This window comes from Tamandua tetradactyla, chromosome 7 (genome assembly GCF_023851605.1).
Source record: "Tamandua tetradactyla isolate mTamTet1 chromosome 7, mTamTet1.pri, whole genome shotgun sequence".
NCBI lineage: Eukaryota > Metazoa > Chordata > Mammalia > Pilosa > Myrmecophagidae > Tamandua > Tamandua tetradactyla.
In genome coordinates this window covers 69,155,252-69,166,080 of record NC_135333.1, presented here as the reverse complement: position 1 = coordinate 69,166,080, position 10,829 = coordinate 69,155,252, and the positions used below count along the sequence as shown (strand labels likewise).

At 51.6% G+C, this 10,829-nt stretch overlaps 2 protein-coding genes across 4 annotated transcripts; one reads left to right on the top strand and one right to left on the bottom strand.

Moving 5' to 3' along the window:
• Nucleotides 1–20: 20 nt before the first annotated feature.
• Nucleotides 21–6,995, top strand: CDCA3 (cell division cycle associated 3). Of its 3 annotated transcripts, none has more exons than XM_077169885.1 (6): nucleotides 21–756; nucleotides 1,036–1,201; nucleotides 1,443–1,572; nucleotides 1,851–2,144; nucleotides 2,281–2,384; nucleotides 2,499–6,995. In XM_077169885.1, exons 2-6 carry the CDS (start codon nucleotides 1,082–1,084, stop codon nucleotides 2,643–2,645), a joined length of 795 nt encoding a protein of 264 aa, XP_077026000.1. In that variant the 5' UTR covers nucleotides 21–756; nucleotides 1,036–1,081; the 3' UTR covers nucleotides 2,646–6,995. The 3 variants fall into 3 exon arrangements, with proteins under 3 accessions (XP_077026000.1, XP_077025999.1, XP_077026001.1); XM_077169884.1 differs by having other exon boundaries at nucleotides 22–842; XM_077169886.1 differs by lacking the exon at nucleotides 21–756 and having other exon boundaries at nucleotides 1,091–1,201; nucleotides 1,477–1,572.
• On the bottom strand, nucleotides 4,309–10,118 carry GNB3 (G protein subunit beta 3). The gene is made up of 10 exons (XM_077169883.1): nucleotides 10,007–10,118; nucleotides 9,667–9,753; nucleotides 9,354–9,392; nucleotides 8,045–8,151; nucleotides 7,903–7,966; nucleotides 7,610–7,772; nucleotides 7,449–7,515; nucleotides 7,166–7,367; nucleotides 5,800–6,016; nucleotides 4,309–4,903 (listed from the first exon to the last, which is right to left on the bottom strand). The coding sequence occupies exons 2-10, from the start codon at nucleotides 9,721–9,723 to the stop codon at nucleotides 4,797–4,799; spliced, it is 1,023 nt and encodes a 340-aa protein (XP_077025998.1). The 5' UTR covers nucleotides 9,724–9,753; nucleotides 10,007–10,118; the 3' UTR covers nucleotides 4,309–4,796.
• Between the last annotated feature and the right edge of the window lie 711 nt (nucleotides 10,119–10,829).

Here is a 10,829-nt window from a genome sequence, read left to right as displayed (position 1 = left end):
CGCTTTAGGGAAGACGCGCGAGAATGGCAGTTGGGCGGAGCATAGGCTCCGCCCTACCCTGCTCTTGACCAAAGCCAATGGGAAGCCCTTCTAGTGCAATTGATAGTCTAAAGAGCCAATCCTGCTCTCCCAGGGCGCGAGTGAATGTAGAACTGCGAGGCGGGCCCGGGAATTTCGGCTGCCAGGACTCTGGGACCCCTTACACTCCCTTCCCATGCTTTCTATTGAAGAGCAAAAACGGACGGTTGTTTAAACCAATCAATCTCAGAAACTTTCCAGGGGACTCGTCCAATTGGAAAATAGAAGGGAGTTGTCTCCTTGGTATTTGAAAAGGAGCTATCCAATGAGACGATGTCTGGGCGGATCAATATCGGGTGATTGATAACTCTATCAACCAATAACAACTACCAGCTCTTTCGCCTCAGAAGAATCCGTCGTAACTCTTTCTCCTCCTGGTTTTGTGCATAATAGCGTAATATGTCATGATAATTTTTAAAAATAAAAGTATTTGTCTTTGAGGCTGGCGGTCTCAAAGCAAAGACTGACCACTCAAAGTCTCACACTTAGACACGCAGTCGGACATTGAACAGAAGTCCCGTTAATCAAGGAGGCGTCACCTCTGAGAAAGCTGAGGCGCTGTCCATTGGGTCCACGGTCTCTAAGATAGACGTCCTTTCAGCCCAATGACTGCTGCACTAGCGGGTCTCTCCTAGCGGGCCTATGGGAGCCTACGGCGCCTCAACCAATAGGGTCAAGGTAGGGGGCGTGGCGGGAGGTTTGAAACTCTCTTTCGGGAGTTGAGGCTCCAGCTGCTGTGGATCCAGAGCTGGAATTGGGGCCCGGTAAGTAATTGAATAAATTATTGAATAAATTAGAGGTTCAAGATGAGCTTCCAAGTCAGTCGCACCCGTCATTATTCCCGCAAAGACCTCTGGCCCAGCGGCCAGGAGTTTGCTCTGCTGGAAACTCGGAAGATCGGGTGATCTGGGGTGGACGTGGCCATGGTAAGGGCTGAGCTCGAGTCGCTTCTCGCAGGCATCTTCTCCCCGCCCCGGGCCGGGCCCTGTTCTTTCTGGTAGAGATGGGCTTGGCCAAGAGCGTCCCAGTCACCCCAGCTCGGCCTCCGCCGCACAACAAGCATCTGGCTCGAGTGGCGGATCCCCGATCACCTAGTGCCGGCATCCAGCGTACTCCCATCCAGGTATTCTGGGCAGGGTTGGGGAGCAGAGAAACCGTTTCAATTCTTGGGCCTCAGCATAACTTGACTCCAAGAGCCCTTACGCTCCCCATCACCCCTGTTTGAGGCCTTATTTTCTACATTCTCCATCTTGATGTTTGAGGACCTTGATAATTCCTGCCTGGAATATCGGCCTCAGGCTAGGGTCCTGGAGTGGGGAGAAGAGTCAAGGCCCCAGACTTGTTCTAACCTCTGGTCCTGACAGGTGGAGAGCTCTCCACAGTCGAGCCTATCAACAGGGGCAGAGTTGGAGGATGCTAATCAGACCCAGGACTCAGATCCCCGCTCTCCTACTCTTGGCATTGTGCGAACACCTATGAAGACCAGCACGGGCGGTAGGTTCTGTTGGCCTAGGAAGTGCTGGGGAGCCTGTCACCTAGCATTCTTGGGTGGGGTCAGTGAAGCCATCCTCTCAGGACTTCTTAAAGGGACCTCCATCTTGCTTTTTACCCACCTTGCACTTTTCTCAACATTTTGTTCACGCACCTTGAATTTTCTCTTCCCACTTCCTCGCCTACCTGGGCACAAATCCCAAGGCTCTGGTATTCTTTCCCCGTTGCTGAATGATTTGTAGCACAGAGGGTCACTTTCTCACTTCACTTCTCTCCATTAGACCCTCCAAGCCCTCTGGTGAAGCAGCTAAGTCAAATATTTGAGACTGAATCACCCAGATCAAATCTGCCCCCAGAGCCTGTTTTGCCCCTGGAAACACCTTCATCTCCTGAATTGGACTTGTCTTTGGGCACCCAGTTATCCCTTGAAGACCAGATGCCACCTCTGAACCAGACTGAGCCCCCTTCCAAACAGGTGTTTTCCAAGGAGGAAGCAGGACAGCCCACAGAAATCTCTGTAGCCAGCCAGAGCTCATACAAGCCCTTGAGAGACCCTGCGACTCCATGGTCTTCAGGTACAGAATCTAAGGGGAAAGAATAGGGAAGAGAAACTAGGATAATGTTCTGGGATCATGTCCATGGATGAGGGTGGAGAAATAAATTAGAAATCCCTAATTTTGGGTCCTTGCTTTAACTCTTTACCCACCCTAGGTTCTAAGTGTAATAGACGGAAACCAAATGGCAAGGTACTAGGGAGATCCCCCCTCACCATCCTGCAGGATGACAACTCCCCTGGAGCCCTGACACCACGACAGGTAAAGGGAGAGAGGGTGAGAGCTATTACTAAACCCAGCCCAGAGGGTGGAGGCCTTTTCACCCAGACCGTCCCTCTCCTGATCAACCCCCCACCTGCACACTGCCTTTTGCAGGGTAAGTGGCCTACTCCCTTGAGTGAAAATGTTAGGGAAAGGGCCATCCTAGGAACTGGACGACTTCTGAAAACTGGAGGACGAGCGTGGGAGCAAGGTCAGGACCATGACAAGGAAAATCAGCACTTTCCCTTGATCGAGAACTAGGCCCTGCTTGACCCCAGCTCTGGGTTCCTCCCGGACCTAGTGATGTTTTGTGTCCTCTCGCGCTTTCTCTCCCTGGGGGACTGAGGAAAGGTTTGTTTTCTTTGACTCCCCCTAAACTATCAACTCTGGGACTGAGAGCTTGATCGGGATTTCTTTGTGTGTTGTACGTTTATTATATATTAAAGGAGTGGTTTTAAATGATTTTAAAGTTATGCCTAAACCTTGCACTGGGTCTTCTATATGTAGCATGGCATCCAGGAGAGCTCGTGCTCCCTGGCCTAACCTTCCTCCCACTGATAAACTCTTTTGTGCCTATTCTCTTAAATCCTCATGTTTCCCAGGGCTCTGTCCTTGGTCCTTTCCTCTTGCTCTTCCCAGGTATTGACTTCTGTGGGTTTAGTTGTTCTTTATCTGTATTCTGGTGATTTCCAACTCTCTTGCTGACCCTGACCTTTATCTAACTGCCCAATAAGCCTTCAAAGTCACTTTGTCTAAATTCCCCCCAAGTGCTGTTCTTCATGCCCTACTCCTTATCCTTGTGAATAACAACATTATTACCCAGTTGCCCAAACCCAAGCCTTGACCATCATCTGTGATCCTTCGCTTTCTATATCCCACATCCTAGCATTTGGCCGCTACATCCTAGTGATTCTATCATCTTTAATCTCTCTCCCATTCTTCTCCCTTCCCCCTCTGTCCCCATTGCTCTTGCTTTCTTGCCGCCTGCCTCCTAACTTGTTTCCCTAGCTCCAATCTCCTCTCCCACCAATCCATCAACCTACACTGATGGCGCACTTTCTAAGCCCCATAATTTACCATGTTGCAACTCTGCTCAAAACTCTTTATTGGGTCCCTGTTTCCCTTAGGATAAAGTCCAGACTCCTTAGTCTGGCATTCAAGGTTTTTAATAATCTGACTTCTTCTCAATATAACCCTCCTCTACAAACACACATATAAACGCCATAGGCAGGCTGTAGGGAATTGTTGCATACACACTCCTCTAGCCCCCTGGTGACTCAGCTCAGGTCTCCCTCCATGAGGCTTAGACTTCTCCCTCCACACTCCTTTCTGTCCAAAAGTTGTCTGGTACTCAGCATTTATCATTACTTCTGTGACACTTTATTGCACTTAATTGTCTATTTGCTGTCTTCTACAGCTCTTTAATGACCTAGCACCTTGCCTCCCATTGAATAGACAGAATAGACACTTAACATTTATTGAATGAATGACAGGGTAGAGTCTCAGTTCTAGGCTTGTGCTAGAGACCAAATCCATTTCTCTCCTTGCCCTTCCATGATTTTACTGCTGTTGAGAATGACTTTATTAGCCCTTTGGCCCTAAGTCTTTGACTCTGGGCTTTGCCGGCAGCCAGGCACAATGACCATTTATTACCCCAGTTCCTCATTCCTCAGAGAGAAGGGACCTGTCCCCTCCATTGTCTTCTCTAGGGTAGTTCAGAGTTGGAATGGGGCCCCACAGAGAATTCTAGTCCCAAATCTCTAGTGTCTGTGGAAAGGGGAGAGTTCGGGCTCAGAACCCTGCGATTCCTTGGTGAGAAGGGTAAGGGCTGTCTCCTGTTAAGGACCAGGAGGGTGAAGAGGAGAAATGGGATCCAGGTCTTCTTAAAATAGAAGGGGGATGGAAGTCAAACATGACAGACATATCAGGGTTCTACACTTTATTGCAGGTGCTTAGGAAAGAAAACAAGGTAGAAAAGGGAGAAAGCATGAAGTAAGCATGAAGTAGAAGGAGGGCAGATCCTTCATTCATCACAGGCTGAGCACCTGTGCCACCCGGTCTGGGCAAAGGCAGTAGCTGTGGGAGGGGGCTTCTAGGGCCTTCTAGTCTAGAGGCCTACTGGGCTTGCAGAGGACTGGGGAGGGGTCAGTTGTCCTTCCTCAGTAAGGGAAAGGCTGTCAAGGCCATGGGGAGGGCAGGCCATGGGAGGAAATGGGACGAGTCTTTCTCCCTCTGTTCCTAATACTACCTCCCAAAGGCACACTCCCCTTACTCCCCACTGCCCTCAAAGGACAAAGCTTGGTGGGAATGGCAGCTGGAGTATAGAAGAGAAAACTTCAAGGAGTTAGGACGGGGGTCAAGGTGGGGGTCCTGAATGTCTTCGCAGCCTTTACCTCCCCTCCTCCAGTCTCCTCAGTTCCAAATCTTGAGGAAGCTGTCCCAGGAACCAGTGGCCACAGCCATTCCATCTGCTGTGACCCCCAGGCAGCTCACCCTGTTGTCATGACCCGAGAGGATCCCTGAGGATGAGGGAAAGGAGTCAGCCTGTCTCCCAGGACTGATTTGGGAGGGGTGTTAGTGTGGGAACCCTAGACTGGATAGGCTGAGCAATGGACTCCCCTGCAATAGACTGAAAGAGGATTAGCCCTAAGAAAGGGTTTTCTCTTGAGGCTAATCTCTCTACTAAGAACCTGGGAGTGGGGAGGGGGATAGCAGGGAGGGACAGGGAAAGTTGGAAATGTCAGTGTGCTAAGAGAAAAGCAAAGGGGCAGGGTGGTGTCCCCATTCCTTGACAGGTGCCCTTTAGTTCTATCCCTTTGTTTCCTGATGAAGAAACTGAGGCCCAGAGAGAAGTGACTCCCCCAAGAGCCTTCAGAGTAAGCAACAGAATTAGGATTTGGATCCTGGCTCCTAGGTCAGTGTTATTTTCATTCAGCTCCCGGCCTCTATTAAGAAAGCACACTACTTGTTTCAGCTTTAGGACCAGGCTGGTCCTAAAGAAGCCCTAGGTTGGGGTCAGGACCTCAGGTCCCTCCAGATCTCCTGCTCATTTCCAGAGCTCCCTGAGGCTGCCCTTTCTTTCAGTTGATGTCCCTGAAACCTCAGGAACCCAGAACTGACTGGACAGTTGAAGTCTACAGATCAGGATGACCAGTAGGAGCTCCTTTGGCAAGAGGCAGCCATGGCACTGGGCCTTGGGGAAAGGCTGCTTAGGGCAGCATTTCTGTAAGAGAATATATGATCCTTGACTAGAAACCTAGGGCTGCTGGGTTTCAGGGGTAGGGCTGAGCATTATCCAGGAATTAAAGAATGGCAGTGAGTGGGTCCCAGCAAGAGGAGTTGGAGGGAGGTACAGATCAGGGAGGGAGGGCCGGGGATGGTCCTTCCAGCTGAGGTGGCAGTAGGTGGCCCTTACCCACACGCTCGCACTTCAAGGAGTCCCAGACATTGCAGTTGAAGTCATCATAGCCAGCAAAGAGCAGGCGTCCGCTGAGGGAGAAGGCCACAGACGTGATGCCACAGATGATGCTCTCGTGGGAGTAGGCAATCAGCTCCTGGTCCGCCCGCAGGTCGAACAGGCGGCAGGTGGCATCGTCCGAGCCCGTGCAGATGGCCTCTCCGTTGGGGAAGAACTGAGGGGGCAGGGAGAGCAGGGCTCAGAGCTGGGGTGGCCCGCTGCCTTTCCCACCCTCTTCTTGGCTCCCGCCTCAAGCTGCTTCTCTCGGCCTGTCTGTCCTTTCCCCGACCTGGGATGGGAAGCAGCCACAGCACAGTGACTGATACACAGCTGACATTTCTTACACACCAGCTGTTTGCAGGCGACTTCCCCACCAGCGGTCCCATTTGCCCCTCACCACAGCCCTCGGGCAGGCATCCCTCCGTGTTGCAGGGGAGAGTATCATGGCTATGCGCAGGCCGGCAGCTTGCACAGGGCCACCCGGCTGGAAGGGACAGAGTTGTCTCAGGTTCCTCTTAGTACACAAGTGGGGCTCCATGAATCAAGGGGAGTTAGGATGGGGCCAGGTAAAAATGCATAACCTGACTCGTCAGGAGGAGACATCAGCAAACTCAATTTGAGGAAAAACTATACGTAAAATTGGCTTGTACTCTCTAAAAAATGTCAATTGCATGAAAGTCAGAGGTGAAAAAACAGTTCTAATTTAAAGGTGACTCAAGAGATATGACAAGGAAATGTAGTGTATGTTTCTGGATTGAATCCTGGACAGAAAACAAAACAAAAAAATTGCTATTACTGAGATAACTGGTGAAATTTGAATGTAGACCATAGGTTATAGTATGAAATTAAAGTTAAATTTCCTGATTTAAAAAATTATAGTGTACTTATGTAAAGAGAATGCCGTTGTTTTTAGGAAATATACAGAAGTATTTAAGGGGTTAAGAGGCATGATATCTGCAACTCACTCTCAAAAGGCCCAGAAAAAAATATGTATCTATCTACCTGTATACCTGTATGTATCTGTATATCTATTTCTCTACAGAGAATAAAGCAAATACGGCAAAATGTTAACAGTGAATCTGGGTGACAGGTATATGAGAATTCTTTTTTGTTCGTCTGGAAACTTTTCTGTAAAGTGAAATTATTTCAGAATAATAAGCTAAAAATAAAATTAAAAAAAAATTACAGAAACTTTTCTGTAAAGTGAAATTATTTCAGAATAATAAGCTAAAAATAAAATTAAAAAAATAAAACCACAGGGCTAGGGAAGCTGTGGGAGGGGAAGCAGTATGGGGCCAGGACGTTGAGCTGGTGGGGAGCTCACGCAGATGGCATTGATGTCTGACTCGTGGCCGGTGAAAGTCTGACGGCAGGTCCCTTCCCGCACGTCCCACAGCTTGGCACTGGCGTCACAGGCCCCGGAAATGAAGACTTGGAAGTCGGGAGCTACAGCCAAGCTCATGCAGTCACCGGTGTGTCCCACAAACACAGTCTTCTGCTGCCCTGTCTCAATGTCCCAGAGGGCACTGCCGAGAGGGAGACAGTCACAGAGAGGGGCCAGCACAGGTCTGCCGCCCCACCCAGCCCCTGCAGCATTCAGTCCTCACCATGTGGTGTCCCCTGAGCTGGTCACAATGTTGTTGTCATCCAGGAAGCGGCAGCAGGAGAGATAACCTGGGGGGTAGTTAGAAGGACAGGGCCCAGGCTGCGGAGCAGGAGCCTGGGGCTCTCCGGACCTCCCTGGACTGGAAAGGAGGGCAGCACTCACCTGTGTGAGCAGATAGCTCCCGGCTGACCTTCACATTGCCCTCCCTCGATTTGAGGCTGTAGATGGAACACATGTTGTCCAGCCCCCCACAGGCCACAAAGTTCCCCGATGGGGCATAGGCACACGTCATGACCCAAGAGGATCGCAGTGGGATGGCGTGAACCTGTGGGGAGGATGCAGGGGGCAGAGGCAAGGCCTGAGCTGAGCCCCTGGGTGAAAAGGGGTTAGCCAGGAGTGAGCACAGTTTCCCCAGAAAGAGGGTGGCAGTGGAGGGCCAGGAGGTAGGCTGATACCTTGTTGGTGGTGTAGGTGTCCCACACAATCAGCTTGCCATCTTGTGAGGCACTTACCAGCAGCCTGGGGAGAGGGCACCCCACGTCACCCAAGTTCTCCTTCCTGCCGTCCCCTCCCTTCTGGGTACCTCCCAAGTCTTACTTGGAGTCAGTGGCCCAGTGCATGGCATAGATCTTGGCCAGGTGCCCCCTTAATGTCCGCCGCGTCCGCATCTGGACTCGTCCCACCACCTCTAGGCCAGACACCAGCTAAGAGAAAGGGGTGTTAGAAATTGGAGTAAGTGAGGTAAGTGCCCAGATCTCAACTTCATAGCCATGGATGTGTACAAGTTTCTGCTCCATGCCAGGCTCTAGGGCATGCCACGCCATTCACCCCCGCCACCACTACCATGTAAGCCTTAGAGAAATAAGTCTGTGTCCTGGCGCAGTTTAGACTAACCCTGGAGGAGAGCAAGCAGCGCTAAGTGCTAACAATCGTTTCTCCAGTGGGGGTGGGGAGGGTGTGCGAGTGGTGCATGATTTCCATGATGTAAATACACCCACTTTGGCCAATTTCAAGCTGCCAATGTGAGGTCAATGAATACAGACTTGGGGAGAGATGCACATAATCGCCTCTCCCAAGCCAAGGGTGCTGGCTGGGGTGCACCCTGCAGCAAGGCCCACTCTAACTGCGGCTCTGGATGGCACCTGCAGACACTTGTGGTCCCAGGCCCTTCAAACTCTTGCCAGTTTCCAGACTTAGGCTAGGGCTCTAGAGGCAACAGACTCGACTTGCCATTTCCTTGCTTTGTGGTCTGGGCAAGTTACTTAACCTCTCTGCACCTATTTCCTCAATTTGTAAAATGAGGCTTAGGGCACCAATCTCCCAAGGTTTGTCATGCAACTAAATGAAATTATGTACTGAAGCAACTTAGCTCAATGTCTGGCTTCAAGGTAAAATGTTCTGTAAACGTTTGCTCTTATTTTAACATTTAATCCAATCTAAGACACCACAATTCTATGAAGCACCATCATTTTATACATCACTAAGAAAGAGAAAATGCTGTCGATTTTCATTGTAAGGCATCATCCCTTGTTGGATGCCCCTTGATCTCAGAGATGTCAAAATGTGAAAGAAAAAAAAAGCGCATCTCAGAATTGACGAAAACTTTATTAGACAACTGTTAGCAACTGGTGTCTATAAGGGCTTTTACAAAGCATTTTCACTCTCTACACCCTCATGACCCCGCGAGGGGGCGCAATCACTCTTGTTTTGGGGCAGGTGTCTGCATCTTGGTATCCCTAGCATCCGATGGGGTGCCTGGCCCCCAGGGGGTCTCATTAATGTTTGTTGACTGAATTCCTGAATGCCATTCCTTATTCCAAGGACGTGCGCTGTGCCTAAAGCTTCAGCACCTGACCCCTCCCCTCCCCTGCCTTCCCCTTTTCTTGGCCCTGCCCTTCAGTCTCACCTCTGCCATGGTAATGTCAGCACAGGCTTTCCTGGCATCCTGGGAGGAAAGCAAACATCAGGGGAAGGTAAGGCCCGGGCAGGCAGGGGGGTGGTTGTCAGTGAGCCTCTGAGATAGGTGAGCTTGGGCCTGGGGGATTTGGGGGGACTCAAATATGAGATCCCAGTTTAGGAAGTCTGGCCACTTCTAGGGCAGAGGTCTTTGAGGTGTTACAAGAGCAAATCCACCCCCCTCCCTCTGCAGGCCAGGGACTCCCTCATGTCCCTGTTTCTGTGCTTTCTGGGGTCCCCCAGTGGGAGCGCTTTGGGGTTACTGCAATCTGTTTCTTGAGCTGTTCAGCTTCCTGCCGCAGCTGCTCCATCTCCCCCATGGCTGACAGGTTGAGGGGCAGCTTCTGCTCCTGACAGGAACATCATGTCAGTGTGGGGAACCCCCACCAGACCTTGTTTCTATCCCTCACAACCCACACCAGACTTCTCCTGAGGGCTGGAGCCCACTCCCAGAAATATGGAAGTCACAGGAGTGCTGCACCCCTTCCCAGCCAAGCCCCACAAGTTCAGAGCCCTGTGCATCCGCCCCAGCCCTGCCTGAGCCCTCCCTGCAGCACCCCCACCCCATCCCCGGGGAGCAGAGCCCAGCCTGCTCCCTCTTACTTGGGCTCTGACTGGACCTCTCCCAGGTTTCCAGCTCCGGTTCCCAGGCGCCTCCTCACTCCCTCAGCTGTGACTCCCGCCTGTCACCTGCCCAGCTCTGCTGCCAGAGGAGCTGGCCTGGCCTGGCCCTGGGCTGGGGAGGGGGGTGGGGGAGCACTGACAGGGAAAGGTAGGGCCAGCGACGTCAGGCAAATGAAATCAGCTGGCAGAGGTGGGGGGAGAGGGTCAGGGAGGGGTTGTGTGTCTCCCAGAGAGACTAGGGCCTAGGCTGGGGGGAGGGGTGGAAATAAGAGTGGGGAGCAGTAGAGGGGAGCAGCCCCCCAAACACAAGCCTTGAGAGAGAGGGGGACTTGATGAGGTACTTCCTGGTCAGTCTCTCAGCAGACAGAGATAAGAGCATCGGCCCCCAGGGGATTAGAGCAAGGCCGTGAGGATTAGGGTTGGTTGGGGTTTGGGAAGGATGCAAAGAAGCAGAAGCAACTGCAGGTCCAGTGCTGGTGGGGGCCAGTGGTGATGATCTCGGCGGCAAGGGCTCATTTACCAACCAGTCCAGAAGCCAGAACACCAGTTGATAGATGGCCTGTGGTCTTAGACCTATAATTGTCCCTTGGCTCAGAGTGGTGTGGGAAGAGGGTTATGGCGAATATGGGGAGGGTGCAGGCAGGAGCTGAGATTAGAATGGACTGATCTGGATAATCCTTCTCAACAACCCCCCACCAGCTGCCCCAGGGTCTGATCCTGGCTGCAGGAGGCACAGGGGATCCCGAGAGGAGGGAAAGGCCTACCCCTGCTTTGGGCGGAGAAGGGACTACAAGTGGAGAGT

Excerpts from the sequence above, each read along its gene's own strand:
- CDCA3 (XM_077169885.1), top strand. The coding sequence starts at position 1,082 with ATGGGCTTGGCCAAGAGCGTCCCAGTCACCCCAGCTCGGCCTCCGCCG. Across the intron at positions 1,202-1,442 it reads TCCAGCGTACTCCCATCCAG|GTGGAGAGCTCTCCACAGTC; the intron begins GTATTCTGGGCA and ends TGGTCCTGACAG. Across the intron at positions 1,573-1,850 it reads TATGAAGACCAGCACGGGCG|ACCCTCCAAGCCCTCTGGTG; the intron begins GTAGGTTCTGTT and ends TCTCTCCATTAG.
- GNB3 (XM_077169883.1), bottom strand. The coding sequence starts at position 9,723 with ATGGGGGAGATGGAGCAGCTGCGGCAGGAAGCTGAACAGCTCAAGAAA. Across the intron at positions 7,967-8,044 it reads CACTGGGCCACTGACTCCAA|GCTGCTGGTAAGTGCCTCAC; the intron begins GTAAGACTTGGG and ends CCCTCTCCCCAG. Across the intron at positions 7,368-7,448 it reads AGCTCAGGGGACACCACATG|TGCCCTCTGGGACATTGAGA; the intron begins GTGAGGACTGAA and ends CCCTCTCGGCAG.